The 20,892-nt window shown below is 36.3% G+C and overlaps 5 protein-coding genes across 8 annotated transcripts in view; 2 read left to right on the plus strand and 3 right to left on the minus strand.

The window, feature by feature from the left end:
• Positions 1–8,920: 8,920 nt before the first annotated feature.
• On the minus strand, positions 8,921–11,799 carry LOC149961287 (tetratricopeptide repeat protein 27). The gene is made up of 4 exons (XM_090155625.1): positions 11,775–11,799; positions 11,566–11,710; positions 11,466–11,498; positions 8,921–11,270 (listed from the first exon to the last, which is right to left on the minus strand). The coding sequence occupies exons 1-4, from the start codon at positions 11,797–11,799 to the stop codon at positions 8,951–8,953; spliced, it is 2,523 nt and encodes an 840-aa protein (XP_090011751.1). The 3' UTR covers positions 8,921–8,950.
• Positions 11,747–14,902, plus strand: LOC149961288 (DNA-(apurinic or apyrimidinic site) endonuclease 2-like). 3 transcript variants are annotated; one of them, XM_090176629.1, is made up of 7 exons: positions 11,747–11,959; positions 12,268–12,390; positions 12,620–12,770; positions 12,824–12,967; positions 13,599–13,638; positions 13,699–13,747; positions 13,868–14,902. In XM_090176629.1, exons 1-7 carry the CDS (start codon positions 11,845–11,847, stop codon positions 14,587–14,589), a joined length of 1,344 nt encoding a protein of 447 aa, XP_090032755.1. In that variant the 5' UTR covers positions 11,747–11,844; the 3' UTR covers positions 14,590–14,902. The 3 variants fall into 3 exon arrangements, with proteins under 3 accessions (XP_090032755.1, XP_090032749.1, XP_090032747.1); XM_090176623.1 differs by having other exon boundaries at positions 11,748–11,959; positions 13,566–13,638; positions 13,874–14,902; XM_090176621.1 differs by having other exon boundaries at positions 11,750–11,959; positions 13,566–13,638; positions 13,868–14,901.
• Positions 14,903–15,252: 350 nt separating this feature from the next.
• Positions 15,253–17,454, minus strand: LOC149961289 (phosphate carrier protein, mitochondrial-like). 2 transcript variants are annotated; one of them, XM_090176647.1, is made up of 7 exons: positions 17,311–17,454; positions 17,051–17,221; positions 16,845–16,963; positions 16,425–16,786; positions 16,139–16,311; positions 15,963–16,073; positions 15,253–15,712 (listed from the first exon to the last, which is right to left on the minus strand). In XM_090176647.1, exons 2-7 carry the CDS (start codon positions 17,196–17,198, stop codon positions 15,549–15,551), a joined length of 1,077 nt encoding a protein of 358 aa, XP_090032773.1. In that variant the 5' UTR covers positions 17,199–17,221; positions 17,311–17,454; the 3' UTR covers positions 15,253–15,548. The 2 variants fall into 2 exon arrangements, with proteins under 2 accessions (XP_090032773.1, XP_090032768.1); XM_090176642.1 differs by lacking the exon at positions 17,311–17,454 and having other exon boundaries at positions 17,051–17,276.
• A 29-nt stretch (positions 17,455–17,483) lies between these two features.
• Pdhb (Pyruvate dehydrogenase E1 beta subunit) lies at positions 17,484–19,774 on the plus strand. Its single transcript, XM_090176635.1, has 8 exons — positions 17,484–17,706; positions 17,784–17,840; positions 17,901–18,008; positions 18,070–18,168; positions 18,226–18,511; positions 18,573–18,775; positions 18,838–18,979; positions 19,567–19,774. Exons 1-8 carry the CDS (start codon positions 17,653–17,655, stop codon positions 19,713–19,715), a joined length of 1,098 nt encoding a protein of 365 aa, XP_090032761.1. The 5' UTR covers positions 17,484–17,652; the 3' UTR covers positions 19,716–19,774.
• A 234-nt stretch (positions 19,775–20,008) lies between these two features.
• Positions 20,009–20,892, minus strand: part of osp (myosin phosphatase Rho interacting protein outspread) — a 62,738-nt gene continuing 61,854 nt past the window's right edge. The window contains exons 18-19 of the mRNA XM_090160500.1: positions 20,356–20,582; positions 20,009–20,279 (exon numbers count right to left, since the gene is read on the minus strand). Coding sequence (XP_090016626.1) covers positions 20,145–20,279; positions 20,356–20,582 — 362 coding nt within the window. The 3' untranslated portion in view covers positions 20,009–20,144. The remainder of the gene's footprint in view (positions 20,280–20,355; positions 20,583–20,892) is intronic.

The raw sequence follows: 20,892 nt of genomic DNA on the forward strand, positions 1-20,892 counted from the left end.
ATTAGCATTAAAACAGTAATCGTCTTACTTGTGGGTATTATGTTATTTATGGTAAAAGGCAGAGTAAAATTCATATTAAACGAATTTTATACGCCTGCCAACAAGTGTAACATTAGCTGACGGAATCAGCGCTAATTATGTAAGCAGACGAAAGGGTTTGGTATATTTTTTAAAATTCAATGTGTTGAAATTCGCGACCGAAACAAGTCTAGATGGCGCTGCGGCGTTACGTTCTACCGAGGTAGTACCTACGATCAAAGACAATATATACCTCGTACCCTAGATTCTAATTTAGGAGGTCACTTGAGTAATTCCTTCGTTGCAAAACCGTTAATCTGAAAGCTCTCGTATCTTTGCTACAATCTAGCGTCTGCTCTTGATAAATTTCGCGTTTTAATTGCTCTGTGTGACTATGGAGGAAATTAGGAAATGTAAATTTAAAGCTTCTATTTCATCCACCCTAACTTTCTAATAGCGCCTGCTCAGTCTGCTGATACGCTCAGTGATGCCAGATCGCGGAAAAGAAAATTTGCCTTTCGCGGCGTTAAAATATATCATTTCTGTCCAATAATTCCCTAGTTTTCCAAAACCAGAGAAACATTTTATATTTATCTAAATAATTACAGAAGTAACCCTGGGAATAGTGGATTTCATTGTTTCCAAAATAATTATCCCTGTAGGCCCCTAGTATAGAAAATAAAGCGCCATCTATATTCACAATATTGAACAATATACCCATAATTCATCTCTAATATTGTTATAACACGCTACCCAAGAACTTTTCCACGGCAACCAAAAGAGGGCGTAGCGATAGTTTTCGGTCGCGAATAGAGTCGTAAAGACAGTGGAGCTCCTATTAACTTCAGTTTGTACAAATGCACGCCGACATGTTGTGAGATTTGTTATGGGCGTTTACTATATTATATGAGGGGAAGGGATGTAAAGCTTAGTTTCCACTTGCACGTGCAATGTATTTATTAAAGCGCATCAAAACCCGGTACGTGCCAAAGTTGAGAAACGTGACGTTGAACGCCCTTGCGAAAACCAATTATTAGTAAGGCGTTCAAACACTGACGTAGACCATACATCGGCGGCTCCGGCCTCCAGTCTGGATGGAGACTGGAGACCGGAGGCCTAGAACCGCTATGGAGATTGGAGACCTGGAGGCCGGAGTCCTATAGTCACAATCATAAATCGGCGGCTCCGGTCTCCAGCCTTCGAGACCAGAGACTTACGATTTCTATGGAGACTGGAGGCCTCTAGTCGGTATGGTAACTGGAGACCTGGAGATCGGATGCCTCTAGTCGCGATGGAGACTGGAGGACCGGGGACCGGAGGCCCAACATTCCAGTGGATATTGGAGACCTGGAGACCGGAGGCCTCTAGTCACGAATAAATTGGCGGCTCCGGCCTCCAGCCTTCGAGACCGGAGACCTGCAATTTCCATGGAGACTGGAGGCCCATCCTTCCAGTGGATATTGGAGACCTGGAGACCGGAGGCCTCTAGTCACGAATAAATTGGCGGCTCCGGCCTCCAGCCTTCGAGACCGGAGACCTGCAATTTCCATGGAGACTGGAGGACCGGAGGCCCAACATTCCAGTGGATATTGGAGACCTGGAGACCGGAGGCCTCTAGTCACGAATAAATCAGCGGCTCCGGCCTCCAGCCTTCGAGACCGGTGACCTACAACTTCTATGGAGACTGGAGGCCCATCCTTCCAGTGGATATTGGAAACCTGGAGACCTCTGGTCACGAATAAATCGGCGGCTCCGGCCTCCAGCCTTCGAGACCGGAGACCTACAACTTATATGGAGACTGGAGGCCCATACTTCCAGTGGATATTGGAGACCTGGAGACCGGAGGCCTCTAGTCACGAATAAATCAGCGGCTCCGGCCTCCAGCCTTCGAGACCGGAGACCTACAACTTCTATGGAGAGTGGAGGCCCATCCTTCCAGTGGATATTGGAGACCTGGAGACCAGAGGCCTCAAGTCACGAATAAATCGGTGGCTCCGGCCTCCAGCCTTCGAGACCGGAGACCTGCAATTTCCATGGAGACTGGAGGACCGGAGGCCCAACATTCCAGTGGATATTGGAGACCTGGAGGCCGGAGTCCTATAGTCACAATCATAAATCGGCGGCTCCGGTCTCCAGCCTTCGAGACCAGAGACTTACGATTTCTATGGAGACTGGAGGCCTCTAGTCGGTATGGTAACTGGAGACCTGGAGATCGGATGCCTCTAGTCGCGATGGAGACTGGAGGACCGGGGACCGGAGGCCCAACATTCCAGTGGATATTGGAGACCTGGAGACCGGAGGCCTCTAGTCACGAATAAATCGGCGGCTCCGGCCTCCAGCCTTCGAGACCGGAGACCTACAACTTCTATGGAGACTGGAGGCCCATACTTCCAGTGGATATTGGAGACCTGGAGACCGGAGGCCTCTAGTCACGAATAAATCAGCGGCTCCGGCCTCCAGCCTTCGAGACCGGTGACCTACAACTTCTATGGAGACTGGAGGCCCATCTTTCCAGTGGATATTGGAGACCTGGAGACCTCTGGTCACGAATAAATCGGCGGCTCCGGCCTCCAGCCTTCGAGACCGGAGACCTACAACTTCTATGGAGACTGGAGGCCCATCCTTCCAGTGGATATTGGAGACCTGGATGCCTCTAGTCACGAAAAAATTGACGGCTCCGGCCTCTAGCCCCCGGACTTCGAGACCGGATACCCAACCTTCCCGTGGAAACTGGAGGACCGGAGACTAGAGACCAAAAGGGTTGCCGACCTATGACGTAGACTGGATCTTTCCTGCTAAAATATCTTGTTAGTTATGAGTTAGTATCTGAGAAAACCTTCATAGCAATTTTAATATGTTAAAATCAAAATTTACAGCTAAATATATATCATCATAGTAACTCTTTAAAAATTTGTGTAAGGGTTTTGGTTTTCACTAGCGCAAAACCGTCGTGACGGCGGGCGTGAACGCAAAAATTTTCTATTAGGCCTAACGAGGATTTCAAAAGTTAGCGCCCGCCGTCACGGCGGTTTTGCCTTAGTGTAAACCAGCCTTTAGTATAATTTAGAAAACCTTCATTGCAATTTTAATATAATTTTATTCCTAAATAGGGACTTGGCAGTGCTACGTCACAGTTTTTTCCCAATAGTTTTTATCGTGGGGAGAAAAATATGACCACAATGGCGGCCACTGCCAAAGCTACGGAGTGCCAAGTCTATATTGAAAGCTAAAAATATTATTTCAGTTACCCTTTAAGAATTTTGAATGTTACGGATGAGCTTGGATTCAAGGTATGAGTATCAAAAGTAAACCACATAAAAACCTTAAGTAATACAATTACGCGAATCAAATGGCGTACTTGAGCCAAAATAAAGGAACCTAAATTTCCTAACCATAAACGTGTGGCAACTTAATTTCTCCGATATTAGGCCTAACCACCCGAAAAGACTTTTATCTTCTTGGAACAACGCTAAGCCTCGGCTATAAGACTAAATTATTATCCCGAAAGAAACGGCGTGCCGCTAACTTTGTTAGCTGGTTAACGGAACCGGAAACGGAAACGCGAAAAAAAGTCGTTACAGAATCTCAAAATCGAGCTTCGCTGATTCGATAGTTTATGGCAAATTTGGGGCGCTTAGACGCGCGAGGAAGGGGGGAAACGAACGGCGAATGCGCAGACAAATTCGTTCAGTAACTGCAAGCGTTCTTGGGTCTTTCTAGAGAAAATAGTGGCTTACCCAAGAACTGATTGAAGGAAGGGGGTTGGAGATGGGTGGGAAGAAACTCGCTAGAGAATGAGATAATGAAAGTCGTATGTTTGCCCTTTTTCTTAACATCACTTAATTGTTTCTGTGGTTTACTACGGTTCATCATAGTGTTGTTAATTTTCCGGAAAAATAAAATACGGAAAATTTTCCGCAAATCGGAAAATTAAAAAATTGAAACATAAATTACTTTTTAAGGGTTTTTATTTTTTTTAACTTATAAAATGTCTAATAACAGCAAAAGTAGCATAATTACATTGTTAATCAGTTTAAATATAGTCTAGAAGTTTGGGTTTTACTTTTAGATTCGAAAAAAAAATGAGACGAAAATACCGCTTTATTTAAATTTGTAAACAATATATTAGACTAATCATGGAATGAAAACTTTTTCTTAATTTTTTTCGGGAAAATATGGAAACTTTTCCGGAAAAAAGCCTCGTCATTTTCCGGAACTTACAACACTTGTTCATCATGAATTGTTTTACGCGCGCACTTAAATGCTGGTGATTTTGCAGGAATAAATTTCGCCATTTTATTCGTCATCAACCAATTATTTTTTTAACTAAATTTCAAAATTATTTCGTGATTTATTATACCACGGCCAACTTGGATCACGCGCTATAGCGGCCAACCCATTCGTCAAAATTCCTTGAGCAAGGATTTTCCCGCTATTTCGAGCGTGGCGCTGAACCCATAGAGTTTTTTATATTGGCTTCAAGGTAAAACGGGTGTTATTAACGCGTCTTATACGCTTAATTTAGAATATCACATATATATCGGCAACTTTTGCAATTAAATGGTAATAATACTTGTTACTTAATTAATATTTACAAGTTTTGTCCAGGGTAATTTTTAATTTGAAAGGTTTTACCTGCCATGGCATTAGAATTTAAAATAAAATAAAAAGACTGGATACTTCATTGCTAAAATTTATATATTTATTTACATAAATAAATATATAAATTTTAGCCATGAAGTATCCAGTGACATGTAAATAAATATATAAATTTTAGCCATGAAGTATCCAGTCTTTTTATTTTATTTTAAATTTTTGTCCAAGGTAATTGTGTAAAAATGACAATAATACAATTTTAATATGAATAAGTTTGAATTCCAACGCATTTGGTCTGTATAAAGAAAACTATTCTAAACAAAATATTCCGCTAGGGGCGCTCAACTCATACAGACATCTTTCGCTCGTAGGTTAACATAGAAACTTCAACGAATGGGTTGGCCGCTATAGCGCGTGATCAAAGTTGGCCGTGATTATTCCAAGTCAAATTAAATTTTTGAAGGAATATATTTATTACTATTTGAGACGATTTTTAGTGTTGGTCCCAATCCACCTCATTCACCTTCCACCAAAAATATCAAATCTCATTGGTTCCCTAAAAGTGACGTCTTCCTACGCGATTGAAGTGCACGCCGGTAACGTGTTTCCTTCCCCCATCTATAAACAAATAAATTTTTGGGAACAGTGGAACAGAAAATTGAAACAAAATATATTCAAAACGTTTGAGAAACACGAAAAAATAGGGTTATGCCAGAAAAATTATTATAATAATAATTATATTTTTCGAATATTATTAAAAATAACTATTAGGATGGATTAATCTTGTAGAATAAATGGTTTAAAAGTCATGGTATAATTAAAATATTTCATATATAAAGAAACAAGATACTACATGGCGGAAATTTATTTAAAATTGTTTACAACGGCGAGGTTTCAGACCCCACTACCCCAGTCACTTTTCAAGCCACGATTCAAATTTGATTTTATGACAAAATTTAAAGTAAAAAATTCATGTTAGTGACCCTTTAAGAATTTTGAATTTTACGTATGAGTTAGTATAAAAAGTAAACTACCTAAAAACCTGTGCCGATTGCCGAAGTACCACGTTTTCTCAAATTAAAACGGTCTAACTTAACCCGTGTCCATTCAATGTAGGTTTGCATTTCTTAAGTTTCACCTAAGCAACTAATAATAGCCACCAAGAACATAAGCGTAGCTAAGAACTATGAATATATTAAAGCCTTCGACAAACTACTACAAAAATATTTAGTATTAGTTAAACTATGGTTTAAATTTAAGTATTAATCTTTTAATAATTCAAGCTTACCGAATTTTTAACTTACAAAAAATACACTGGCTGGCACTGCGCGTTGCCATAAATTTTGCCGCGATTTTATTAGTTAGTTTCATGATAAAAACGATAAATATTATTAGGAAATTGATTTTAACGACATATATTTAACAATTAAGAAAAATTTACTTTTCACTATAAACATAGAGAAAAATAGGAGCCAAATTTGGGGCTGCTCCGAGCACTCCCGGTGTACACCGAGAGTAATTGAGTGTCACCTTTTACATTGGACATTACCAACGGAATAATTTGAATTTATTAATATAAAAATAGATTTATTTTATTGAAAATGAAGTTAATAAATTTTATACAGTACTTGGTAATAATCAGCTAGGCTAATAATACCCAAGGCACCACCACAGGCCTAAGTCATCAAGCGATTTTTAAAGTCATTAATTCAGGTGGCCAGGTTACAATGCGGATATATCTTGAAGGGTGACCAGGAAAATTAATCGGAAAAATTATACGAAAAAAAGGAAATTTGATCGCGAATTATAAGAAAATATAGGATACAAAACAGGTAAAATAAAGAAAAATTTAGGAAACACCATATTTTAAATAAAGGAAAATATAGGAAACACCATAGGCCAAATAAAGGAAAATATAAAAAATGGGCCAAATAAAGGAAAATATAAAAAATGGGCCAAATAAAGTCAAATATAAAAAATGGGCCAAATAAAGTAAAAAATAAAAAATGGGCCAAATAAAGGAAAATATAAAAAATAGGCCAAATAAAGGAAAATATGAAAAATTGGCCAAATAAAGTAAAATATAGAATACAAGTGGGTACACGACGACGAAATGTTTTAGGGTTATACCGAAAAACCAAAGTTATTATTCTTGGTGGAAATTCAAGATAAAATTGAAACCCAAATAAATGCAACCAGCAAAATGAATGAAAATAAGGTAAAATTAAAGTAATTTATAGGAAGGCATGCAAAATATAGGAAATATAGGAAGTCTGGTCCCCCTAATCTTGTTCAATCACCCGAGAAAGATTATAAAACATTTATTTAAATCTAGCCTAAAATGGTCCCCAAAAAACCATAGCTTTTCTCATTGAGAAATTGCTCTCGCATGACGTCACGCGTAACCTTTACTAGATCCCAGAGGGAGTTGAGAGCAGTTTCGGAGCTGGCCTTATGAAACACCGTCTTTAATTTTGAATTAATCTATTTTTCAGTCAGCTTATAGGGTTACAAAATTTTGCCTAACTATAAAAATTTGGTTAAGCATTGGTTTTATCAAAAGTAAATATTTACTTTTGGTTTTATTCATAACGTTTTCCTTCTCGAACAGTCCGGACAGCTATTTGCTACAAAATGCGTCTTCTAAAGCTAACCTTCAACTACTAGCGCCCCCTTTTGAAAAAACGCCAACGCAAAATTACGTCACTTTGGGTACAGCTTACGCCACATAATGTTAGGGAATTTTTAGATTAATGAAACTGAAGTTGAAGTTTTATGTGACAATTTTGGTACACGGAAAGATAGACTAGCGGTCCTGGATAATCTTTTATTTGTCTATGGTTTTTCTAAGCAAACTTTCTGTCGCATTTTTAGGGTAAATTTTTAATAATTGAATAGCGAGGTTTCGTAATCTTTATTTAGTGTTTCTTGAATTTAAACATAAAAACCTTTCTGCCGCGATTTTGTGTAAAATTGCTACTATTCGGTGGAGAGTCTGTCATCTATAGGTAGATTTTTGAACTACAAGTGTTCCACGTAATTTAAAAACTCAATTACAGATGGCAGCAGCTTTAGCATTATCTTTACTTCGTTCTCTCAACGCGGTATTTGTTCAAGATTCAACTTTTACATCATATATTTCAATTAAAAAAAAATAAACCAGGATATTATCATAAGTAACATAATAACACTAAGTATGACCCTTCCTATTGCTTTAATGCTAAATTTCTAACCGAACCTTTTTTCGGCACTGATAATCTCTTCAAGCTGTGACTTGGACTCGCGACTTACCGTTTTGGATGACTACTTTTTGTCAAAAAGTAGTCATCCAAAACGGTAAATTTAAGTCTAATATCGGAGAGCACGTTCTGGCTAGAACCTAGGAGCAACAAACACAACACCCCACACAAGGAGAACGCAACCCGTCAAAAGTCGTGGATTTTCTTGTGTACGTTTTTCATTGGCTAGACGCTTTAGCGCCTGCTGCCGTCGGAAGGGGAAAATTCGGAAATTGTCTCCCCCCCCCCCCGCCCGTAAAACGTTCATCGTATAAAGGCTCGTGACGCTCGTCCAATGAAATTCGTACACAACCCTTCGTTAGCGTGTTTAAAGGCTAGCTGCGTTCTCCTTCGGTTTGTTGCTCCATGGGCCAAATAATGATAAATCATGATTTATCATTATTTGGCCCATGGTTGCTCCTAGCTAGAACGATTATCGTTATGGGTTCTGGAGACGCGAGGGGCTTTGGCTTTGTTTTGAAGCCCGCGTGCGAATCATGCGTGATAAAAAAAAAACATGAGCTAGTGGCGCCGAGAAAAACTTTTTTAATTTTTATCATTTTAGCCTAATATTGATATCGGAAACCAGGGGTACGTTCAACAACTCTCACCGATGAAAACATCTATGAAAATAATTTTCGTTGTAAATATCGTTAATTGTCATAATTATTGTTATTATGTTACTTATGATATTATGTATGTATAAACTAGGAATGTTTCTGAAATCCATTTTCTCATAAGCATATTTTCCAAGTGATCGTCTTCTAATCAAATCAGACCGGTAACAAATTTAATCGCCAAACATTTTCGCCTTTAAACGCCATTAAAGTTCACGCCAATGACGTTTTTTCCGTCCCCCCCCCCCCCCACTCGTGCCATGATTTTACCATGAAGTCCCAGCTCATAAAAAAACACGCATAAAGCCCCGCCCATTTCTCGAGCAGCATTGGCAGCACAGTGCAACTGCATAATTTCCTGATTAAAATAAAAGTTCACATAAACATGATTTTCACTATGCATTTATTAAATAGGTGCGTGCAAAAATACAATTTAAAAAATTAGATATTTTCTAACAATTTTACAAGATTTTCTTTCTTAATTAGTACATCATTAGCATCATCTCCGTACATATAATCATCTAACTGTTTCGAAACAACCGCAATAACGCTTTTTAACATTAATTTAGCTGACTGTTTCAACTGAGAAATTTGATTTTCATCCGGAGTTTGAGTAATTCGTTTAGAAATGGCATCTGATACAGATTCAACGTAGGAAATGGTTTCAAAAACCGACTGTGGACATTTATCCCACCCTTCTCTCAAAACTGAGTTGCGATAAGCTTTCTGGTAGTATTGTAGTACTTTATCCATAACTTCAGGGTTGATAGAGGCTTCAGTGCTGTTATCTATCAATTTTCCATAAAGAAACCAAGTTTTTGCACTATTGGTAGCAGTTGCGGTAATATGACCTAGAAGCTCCAACGCTTTTTGCCTATATGAAGAAGCTGGTCGTTCATTTATATCAATAACATCATTAATTATGGCATTGACTAGTAATTCCAGTATTTCTTCATCTATATGCTTCCCTTTGAGCTCTATAAGTCTGTGCCACGCTTTAATCGTGTCTTCAAAAGCGCCAACATCCATGGACACCAACAAATAATTCTCCCAAATTCTCCACTCTTCAAAATTGCACTTAAGCGCTTCTTGTAGGGTCTTCCATGCTCTTGGTTTCTGTTTCATCTTAATATAGGCGTTGGACAGATTATTCCAGGATTCATAGCTATCTGGGTCCAAATTTATTAGCCAACGATAGCATTTTGTGGCAAGCTCATAGTCTTCAATTTGAGTAGCTGCGTGACCATATGAGAACCAAACTTTCTGATCCAAACTGCTGATTTCCACCGCTTTCGCAAAATAAGGAATGCATTCAGAGTATTTTTTCTGGTCAAAGTAGTAATATCCCAAGCTACGTTGTGATCGTGCGCTGCGATGTTTTGATAATTCCCAGGCTTTCTCGTAGCATACTGGATCATTCTTAACATCACCTAATAAGCACCATAATAAAGGAGTTTCTTTAATCGCCATCTGATCTTCGATAATTTTCAAAGCTTTTTCATTCTGTTGTAAACGCTTGTAACAAAATACCACATCTTCCCATAACTCTAAACGTAAAAATATCTCCAGGGCGCTTTTGATTGAGCCTAAAGACATAAAAAGTTCGGCGAGCTCTTTTTCCAAAGCCCAAAATGGAGGGATCATAGTGCAGTAGAAAAGCTGAAGTCTCGGCATCGAGTCTTCAGATTCTTCATTAACCAAATCGACCAAGGCTTGAACTTGCATCATGGCTCGTTCCACTTTCTTCATCCGATTTTTCTCGAGCAAACTTCTTAACAGTAGAGCGTTGAAATGAAATGACCACATGTTAGGTCGCGATAAAATGCATTCTATAAAGGCAATCAGTTCTTCCTTCAGCATATCATCATGGGCAGCGCATTTTCTTTTCTGAACGCAGGTAGCCAAGACAATTGCCAGTTCTTCGGGTTGAATCCGTTCAATTTCACCATCTTCAATATTTAAAAAGGCAATGTTGTGAAGTAGTGATTCGTCTTGAAGTTTAACATCAACAGGCATTACAGACTCATCATGAATGTCAAAAAGCTCCTTAGTATTTCGTTCTTGGTTTATTTTAACTACAAGCTGTGCATAGGGAGTTTGCTGGAATCTTGTTCTTTTAGCTAAAGCTCCCGTCATGCTTATGTCAACACCCAAAATGGATGTTGCTGCATCCAGGTGTTTTTTGGACCTTGAAATATCTCTGAATTTTGTGCAATAAAGCGATGCCTCTGTTAGTAATAAAGCTTTTTCCGTATCACCAATGTGTTCAGACAAATGTGCTAGACCTTTTTCGATGAGATCAATTGTGCTGTAATAAAGCGAAGAAATTCTTTCAGGCAGAAGGTACTGGAATATACGACTGTAACGGAATTGCCACCATATTTTAGTTGGACAATACTTTTCATCCACCAACGCAAGTAATGTTTTTGAAAACAGTAAGAGTTCTGGTCTTCTGGTTAAATTATATATCTGACCATTTGAAGATAGTGTCTCAATGACACTTGATGCATTTTCTTTGGCATAAAATGGGAGTTGAAAGGTTGTTGAGGTTACTGGTCCTGTCCAATTGTTCTGTACATAAAGTTGTAAAGCTGCTGCCCCATATAACAAAATGGTTGCGTGTCGTATTTCTAAATCATCTTCTATGGCATTGTTCAAGTACTTCGTCACCGATACAGTTAATTCTTTCTCCCATGACTCGACAGTTCCACTAGAAGCCTTGTTAAATATTCCCGATTCAGTATCAGCGATATTTGGGTGGCTAAACAAAACGTGAAAACTACCATCTAAGAACATTTGAGCCAGATTTGACAACTCATTTAGTGCAAGGCTTATATTATTTTCATCTTCCGGCGTTATCGGTTCTAGAATTACTTTACTGGATAGCAGTGTGGCTATTTCTATGGCTTTTGTGTTAGCGTTCATATTTGCGTTAATTTTAAATTACTTAAATTACCATTTAATTTTGAGAAAATCGATGTGATAGTTTCTATGCAGAAGCCGCAAACACGTGTTAGGCGTTTAAATTGAAAAATATGTCAAGGTCATGCGCTTACGCTGGAACGCAAGCGCCGGGGTCAGCACTAAAATCGCCAAATATCTTGTCCGTTAACTTGATAAATTTAAAAATTGATAAAGTGACTTCTATACAGTAATAGGGTTTGCAAAGCCTAATGCATTTAAAAATTTTATATTTCATGCCTAATTTTAAGATAAATCAATACGATCAATTAAACCCAAAAATCCTTTTACATTGGTCCCTTACTTTGAAGACTACCCCATGGGGGCATGTCATGTAATGTGATTATGTGAGAACTGAGAACACACGATTAAAAATGAAAATTACAACGTGGAATATTAACGGTCTAAAAGCACTTCCTAAACCATTAAGAGATGTTCTTACCGAGTTAAACAGCGATGTTATAGCGTTTCAGGAAATTAAATTGTCTCGTAAGTTGAAAATATCTTTCGTCTTTTGAGAGTTTGTTCCAAGGCTTAATACTTTCGTTCGAAATGAAAACGCGACTTTCCAATGATATTGCGACTTGCAAATTGGCGGTAAATTTGAATGATAAAATTGGCAAATAAGTAGATTAGTCCATTAAAAAAAGGGATAATAAAGCTAAACCCCAAACAAATTTGAAGAAATTTAATAAACTTACTAATAGCTAATTTGAATGATTTGCAATGTGGCCATAATCTTAGTATTACAATTCTTTGGTATTTAATTATGTAAATTCATTTTCAATTAATTGAAGGGGCAACTTTAATTCAAGCCAATCCGATAGTTGCTGGTTTCAATTCTTACTTCTTTTTAACGAAAAGAAGAGAAAATAAAGAAGGTGGCTATTCTGGCGTTGGTACATTTTGCACTAATAAAGGTAAATTTAATGGTAACTGATTTAACATTTTCCTTGTTCAATTTTTTAGTTTATCCAAAATGTTTTATTTATGCTTAAAAAGTTATTGTTTAATACTAAATATTTTGTATTTTTAAATGGAAATTTAGATAATTTTAAAGCTGATTTTTGGTAGACTGTTTTTAAGTAGTAAAAAAACAACTTTTACCAAATATAATACTATATTTCATTACTTTGAATTTACTTATAGCTACACCATACTATGCTGAAGAGGGTCTATCAGGGCAATTAAATGGTAATAGTGAAATTGGATGTTTAGTTAAGGATGACGACTTTTTGGCTTCTCAAATAATGGATCTGGAAAAAGAGGGACGTTCTGTGATAACATGCCACAATATTTGGTATAACTTTTAAACTTCATTTATTTGGGATTAATACATTAAAATCATTACAGTTTAGATGAAATTTCTAAAAAGTTAGTTGTAATTAACGTTTACTGCCCAAGAGTTGATTGTGAGAAACCAGATAGAGAGGATTATCAGATGATGTTTTATAAATTACTTGAAAAGAGAGCATCAAGCCTGGTTTTAAATGATTAGTGAGTAAACCAAAATTTCCTATCATTTTATTTGCCAATAGCTCCTAGCGAACGAATAATTCCTAAATTTTCCTATACTTCTGTTTTTTATACTATATATTTAGCAACTGATAAAACTTTAAGAATTACACCCTTGCAGACCGGAAAAGATTTTGAAATTTCTTTTCAGATCCGTCTTTAGTTGTAATTCGTGACCAAAACGAGTCTAGGTGGCGTAACGGCTCTAGCTAGCTTCTCTGAGGTAGCACCTATGATCTAGCGTCCGCTTCAGACAAATTAAATAGTCATAAGAACGTTTTTTCTTAAATAAAGCAAACAATGTAAAAATTATATTAAAATGCAAGAACCATTATATATTAGAGTCAAATTTATGGATAACGAGCAGGAAAAACTAATAGTGTCTGCTTAAGCATGGCATAATTCGCTACCTATCTAGGTTTCAATGGCGAACCAAAGGGGGCGTAGCGATAGTTTTTGGTCATGAATAACTTCTTTAAATTGGTAATTTAGTTAAATAATTATTCTATAATTTTGAAATTTCCTACATATTTTTGAATACTATTGCCTGGTTGCCCTGTAAATATTACTTTTCTTATAGCCACGTGATAATTCTTGGAGATTTCAATTGTAGTCACCAAAGAATCGATCATTGTGATCCAGATACAATTTTTGTAAGTTATAATTACTCTTAAATTGAAGTTAATTTTAAATTAAGAAAATTATTCGTACAGGATTTCGAATTAAGACGTAGCAGAGTATGGTTGACTGATTTTCTAGCAAGTAAAAATATATAGTTCAATTAAGTTCCTCGTAAAGGGAAAGCACCTGTGAAAGTTTCATTAGCAGATGGTTTCCGCTTTATGAATGGCGCAATTTAAATTCTAACGCTGTTTTCTCTAGAAACAGAAGGTGGCCCAAATTTTACCGATACATTTCGGTTTTTCTATCCAAATGAGAAAAATGCTTTCACTTGTTGGAATACAAAAATCCACGCCAGAGTCAATAATTATGGAACACGATTGGATTACATAGTGGTTGATGATAAATTACTCCCTTTTATCGAAGATTGTGAAATACTACGTGATGTAATGGGTTCCGATCACTGCCCAGTTCGACTTACGCTAAAAAATTGCAACCCTATACCCGCTTCAAAATGCCCCTCAATTTGCACTAAATATTGGCCAGAACTGGCTGGTACTCAAAAAAGCATATCCCAGTATTTAAACAAAGAAACTTCCGTTATTCCTACTAATACAGGCAAAAGAAAAATTGCTAAAGAGACTAAGATAACAAATTTCTTTCAAGCACCCAAAAAGTCTACGCCAAATTTAGAAATTGAAATTTTGGAATCAGAAAGTTCTCAATCTGAATCTAATTTTACCCAGAGTCAGCCTGAACAACAAAAGAAAACGAGCGAAAAGGCACAAGAACAGACTAAACGATGGAAAAACATTCTACCGGGGCCCCAAAAAGCTCCAAAATGTACTGTACACCAAAAACCATGTAAAAAACAACAATGCAAAAATGGAAAGAATAATCATGGTCGATATTTCTGGTCTTGTTCCCTACCAGCGGGAAAAGACAGTAAAACATCGCAGTGTAATTTTTTCTCATGGATGTAAAAAATATCAAAGTAATTAATATTATAGCCAAAATATTTTTCTACTGCAGTTTATATTAAACAGTTTTCTATGAAAATTTTATTAGAAAATGCATTTTGAAGTAACTAAGAATAGGCAGATGCAACTGTCAAGATTATCTGCCTACATTATACTCTAGCTTAAATTCCAGTTTGTCAATTTGAATGCCAGTTTTGACCAATGAAATTGAAAACCAGTTTTAAGAGTGTAAATGCAGCTTTAGCTACTGAATTAGTTGGAATCAATTTAATTCAGGGGTTGCAACAAAATCTTTACATATTCTGCGACTTTTTAAGGACAAAATTTTCATTTTATATTTTACTTTTATCAGAAATTAATAAATTTAAATGCACTTATATTTCAGTAAAAAGGTTATTGCAATGTTGAAAAAATTAGCCAAACTTTCAAGGAAATAAATGATAATCATAGAATTTGTCATAGGTCTAGAGTAAAATTACCTTCAAAAAGTATCCAGATAAAATTGAATTCCCCGACTTTTTACAAATTCTAAGTGATATTTTATGCCCATTTATAAATACCTTGAACCTCCCTGACATTTTAGGCCAATTTTTAAATTCCATAACGTGTGGCAACCCTGTAATTTTATCACATTCATAACGAAGGAAAAAATTAAACTTCAATGACTTATGGAGGAACAATATTTCTTTAATTGGATTTAACTTTATAAATCACATACAACAAAACCATTTTTTTTTAAATAAGTCTTGGAGATAGTTTGCATTATTTAATTTATACTCTAATATTATAGTCCACAGTCTGTATATTATAATTTCAATATATTTAAATAAACGCGATGAAGGATGAAGAAAATTGTGTCGAAGGGGAAAGTGCACTAAAAAATGATAGTTCCTCTTTACCTGCAATTATGTACAGCAACTATTACAAGGATTCTTTTCATAACACTACTCAACCAATTGCGGTTATTGCTGCTTCTCCGCCAACTTGCGTTTCAAGCTCTCTGGCATTTCTGGTGGGGGTGGACGTGGGAGTCGCAGCCAGACTTTCACAGCGTCGTAAATGAACCATTGAAGGGCAGTTAAAGTACCAATCATAATGATACGGGGAGTTAAACCCTTCCATAAACCTTTAAAGAGAAAACCAACAAGTTACACCCAGCTCTAGATGTAATTTAAATATTTTGTCCCCGTTTAGTTTGACTTTATATTACAATAAAGCACTAATAAACCAAACTGGAGGTATAATTATCTAGCACAGTATGACTCACTGAATACCATAATTGCTATTATGAAAATAACACGACCAAGGCTTAAAATAAACCAGTCTTCTGGATTCAGCTTAAAGAAAGTGCTTTAAGGAGTGAATAAAAAGCATACCAGCAAATCCTAATTTCTTAGCAATGTCCACGGCAGTGCTGCCTTTGTCTTGATTTAATTTAGAGACAATCGTGTCAGCAGGATGAGAAACAATAGCGCAGAAAACACCAGCTAAAGTTATGAGAAACCTAGTTTAATTATCATGGTTCTTGGGATAATTTGTAAGGTATATGTACCAATGTATCCAGCTGCAAATGTAACGACAAGTTGTTCGCTTTTATCACATTGCTCCCTTGGTTTTGGTACAACATGTTTGTATAATAATTCTACGGTTCTTTCAAAGCAAGCAAACTTCATCATTGTGTAAGGAATTTGTCTTCCCCAAAGCGGGGTGATGCCTTTGTATAAACTGGAATATTTAAAATTTTGGATTAAAAGAAATAACACCTAAATTGTACTTGAGCCTTGGTTAAATAAATCAAAAGTATTATGTCAGTAATGTTTTAAATGAATCCAACTCACCCACCATATCCTTCACTTTTAATAATCATAGGTAGAGTCCCCCTAAGAGTGGGCGGACAGCTGGGTTGGGTTTGAATTCTGACCTTGCAGGCTTCCATGGGACATAGAGCAATATCTGCGAAAAACTCTGCAGAAGCGCTAGCAGCTAAGTATAGAGACGTTCTCCACTGGTATGTTAATTCTTCGCCCAAAATTCCACTGTACACAGTTTTGAAGATTTCGTAGCAGCCAAATTTGCCTAATCCTTGTAAGGAATAGCCAATGCAAGTTGGTGCCCATCCTTTACCCAAACCCCTAATTCCTTCTTCTTTTAGAGTTACAGAAAAACCATTGAATACACCCTTATATTTAGTGGGGTTTGTCTAAATAAAGGATTACTATAAATATCAAAAAACATCATCATTGCGAATGCAGTATTACTTGTATCCGGCATTTCACTAAATCCAAAGGAGTTACTGCTGTATGGGTAATACCGCAACTGAGAATACCACCAAAGCCACAGAGGGCATAGTATTTCATTGTACCAAATTCAACTTCATCTAGATATATAAGAGTTCATAAATTTATTCATAATATATTGGTAAAACCTTAAATAGGTGTATTTGCAAAGGGTTAAGCACTATTACCCTTGACGGCAGAAGCTGCGGCAATTTCTCTACCGGGAACCGGCGAAAGGTCACCGGCTGTTTCGATGGAATTTGAGGCTTCGCATTTTGCACTAAAAGGGCTCGCGAAGGGGCTATTTTTGGCCTTTTCTATTAAGGTTGAAAACATTTTGGAAAATTAACCTCCAATTCCTGGATAATGAGGAAATAAAAGTTAAAATTGGTCAAAAATGATTACACTTTCACGAGTAACAGGGAGGAAAATGAACACGCGTACTCACCAAGATGGCGACCGTCGAGGAGAAAGAGGTCATAGATCACGTGATCAAGTATGGGATTCGAAAAATAAATAATTATCAATATCTTAAAAAATGATGTAACTATCACTAAAATAGATAGGTTACAAGGAGAAAAAATAAGAAGCTATATTCAAAATTTTACACATTCATTAGGAACTTGAGAAAATAACTTTTATCTAAATGACCTTGACTGACAGCGCCTCTAGGTGGGAAAAAGTGAACTACATTTTTTCGACCCCTTGGACACATCTCGCTTCCCTTGAAACGAAATTATTAAAATTATTTACACGTTATTTATTAAATTCAACCGATTAAATTAAAAATATGGATGTTATACGTAGAATCTGTTCTCAAACTCTCCATAAAAATATATTAAAGGTACGGAAAAATTTTAATTGGACTTTGTATAAAGTAAAGATATGGGAAAAATAATGATTTTCGTTAAAATATTTTAGAATATTTCAAATAATTCAAAACAACGTCTATCTACTGCCACACCTCTATGTGCCCAAGTAATTAAATCATAAAAATGGTTAATTTTTAAACCACTATGTCATGATTTGTTATCTTAGTTAACTGTTAGAGATGCTCTTAATTCAGCAATTGACGAAGAAATGGAAAGGGATGATAGGGTGTTTTTGATGGGAGAAGAAGTTGCGATGTATGATGGCGCCTATAAGGTATATAAAATTTATTGATATTAAAATGGTTAATAAATTTCTAAACCTGCTAAATATACAGATAAGTCGAGGACTATGGAAAAAATACGGTGACAAGAGAGTGATAGATACCCCTATCACAGAAATTGGCTTTGCGGGCATCAGTACCGGAGCTGGAATGGTAAATTAATAAACAAATATTTCAAATAATAATTCAACTTAATGTTTCCCTTTATAGGCTGGTCTACGACCAATTTGTGAATTCATGACATTCAATTTCTCTATGCAAGCAATAGACCACATAATCAATAGCGCGTCAAAAACCTTTTACATGTCAGCGGGACAGATTAGTTGTCCAATTGTGTTTAGAGGGCCCAACGGAGCAGCAATGGGTGTCGGGGCTCAACATTCTCAATGTTTCGGTGCTTGGTACGCTCACTGCCCTGGTTTAAAGGTTATTTCTCCATATTCTTCCGAAGATTGCAGAGGTTTATTGAAGGCTGCCATAAGGGATAATGATCCGGGTAATTTGGGATGAACTGCGCCAATATTAATTAATAATATTAATATTTTATTTTTGTTTAGTGGTATTTCTTGAAAATGAACTTTTGTATGGTGTGCCGTTTGAAACCCCGGATGAAGCTCTGAGCAAAGATTTCCTCATTCCAATTGGGAAAGCTAAGATTGAAAGGACTGGTAATCGCGTGACATTAGTTTCTCATTCCAAAAGCGTCGGTACGTGCTTGGATGCAGCTAAAGAATTGAGTAAGAGTGGCATTGATTGTGAAGTAAGTTCCGCTCAAGATGATATGAACTTTGAGCTTTTAAAAGTAAAATTTTTTAACTTTAGGTAATAAATCTACGATCATTGCGACCTTTAGATGATGAGGCGATAATCCAATCAGTTGTTAAAACTAATCATTTGGTCACAGTTGAAGGTGGCTGGCCTCAGCATGGTATAGGTGCTGAAATTTGTGCCAAAATCATTGAGAGTAAGCATCCAATCTAATTTATAGAAACTAAAATACTAATCGTTTGGCATCAGTGATGCCAGGTTGCGAAAATGGAATTTCCCTCTCCGAGCCTTGAAATTTCCCTTTTGCACTAAAATTTCCCTAGTTTTCTAAAACAGTATAAACAATGATATTCGCGTAAAAAAATTACAGGGGACATTGTAAAACAAAAGTCCTGAAGAAAATAATACTTTTATTTTATTTTCTTCTCGCAATGAATAAAAACTAGGAACAATTTTACCAGTGTACAGTTTGTGCTAGCTTGTGGGCCAGTTATTTAGCAGATGACTTTCCAAATTACAAAAAAAAATGCAGGGTGCCAGCTAAAGTGATTGTATTAATTGACTCTTTCATAAGTTAATTTAATGAAGGTGTGCCATTTTTTATGTTAGCTTTGAATATAAAATAATTTTTCCCCTTCAATTTCCCTAGATTTGGCTAATATTTGGTTGAATTTCCCTAGAAGTGGTAAAGTTTCATCAATCTGGCAACACTGGTTGGCATAGCCATAGTAATTAAACCCTAAGGCTCTGATCAAAGATAATCCCAAAATTTCCTATTTTCAGGTCCAGCTTTTGATTACTTAGACGCACCGGTTATTCGTGTAACTGGGGCTGACGTACCAATGCCATACACTCAATCACTAGAAGCTGTTGCTTTGCCACGCCCAGAAGATGTAATTATGGCAGTTAAGAAAGTACTGAATGTGCAATAATAGTTTCAGGTTAAAGAAATTTATCAGCTATAAATTAAAATAAATGTTGTGGTCGTCTATTCCTTGAACATTAATCAAATTGGGATTGTTTTCATTAAAACACGTGATAAATCAGAAATAAAGAGGCTCTTTAAAAGTAGAATTGCTAAATGGTACGCTAATTTTCAGAGAATGCTATTCATGACAAACTGTAAAGAATACTCAAATTGCAGAAGAATTGTAGTGAGAAAAATGATTAAAATGTTTTGTTTTCTAAATTATTAGCCTCTTTATGTTTGAAATTATCAACTTCGTAAAACGACAATCAATTTTAATGTAAATGTGGCAGATCTTTGAAACCAGTTCACAAAAATAGATAAAAATATATCAATGTTCCAAATTTAAAACATTAAAATTAAAGGAACTTTAACCAATCCCGTCGCATACTCCTTAATCCGATTCTTCTACTTCTTCCTCCTCATGTTCCGTTGGCATCGTAACCTCATCAGGATGTTCTATTTCGTCTTGCTCAATTTGCTTCAATTGAGTTGGCCAATCTTGAGGTTTCATTCCATTACCATAAACCTAAAATGAAATAAATCTTAGAACTCTAAGATCCCATCTTAAGCCTTGGTTAGCGAACGGGAGTAAAATAACTAACTTTGCAAACAAAATTGAGTATATCCCTCTTCTTTGTTTCCATATGCGCTCTTATTCCCCAACGAAACTCGTACACTTTAGCTTCTGCGGATTCATTAGCCACGCAATTATAGTCCAGATATAACTGTTTGACAAATTCTTGAACCAATAGCTTCTTAACATCTCCAAAAGTGTCATCGGGATATTCCACTTCAATTCCAAATTTTTTTAAGCCAGAAAATAAGACCTCTGTCAAATGCAAATTAACGTTAAGTAAAACATAAGTATAGTGGGAAGGAGGTTCTTGAAATGTATACATATAAAAGAGGGCGTTGCACAACATAAGGGGTCGGAATCTTCACATTGCCCGCCAATTTGTTTTACAGGGTTGCCACTATAATTTCAGATTCAAATTCCCTAATTAGCAAAACTTTAGAGGAGCTAAATAATAATCGTAGAATTTGTCAGATAACTAAAGTAAAATTAACTTCTAAAAGTGTCAAGAAAATTGAATTCCCTGATTTCTTAAAAAATATAAATTTCCCTGACTTTTTAGATC

The sequence above is a fragment of the Leiobunum rupestre genome, chromosome 1 (assembly GCF_980474605.1).
Source record: "Leiobunum rupestre chromosome 1, qqLeiRupe1.1.hap1, whole genome shotgun sequence".
Taxonomy (NCBI): domain Eukaryota; kingdom Metazoa; phylum Arthropoda; class Arachnida; order Opiliones; family Sclerosomatidae; genus Leiobunum; species Leiobunum rupestre.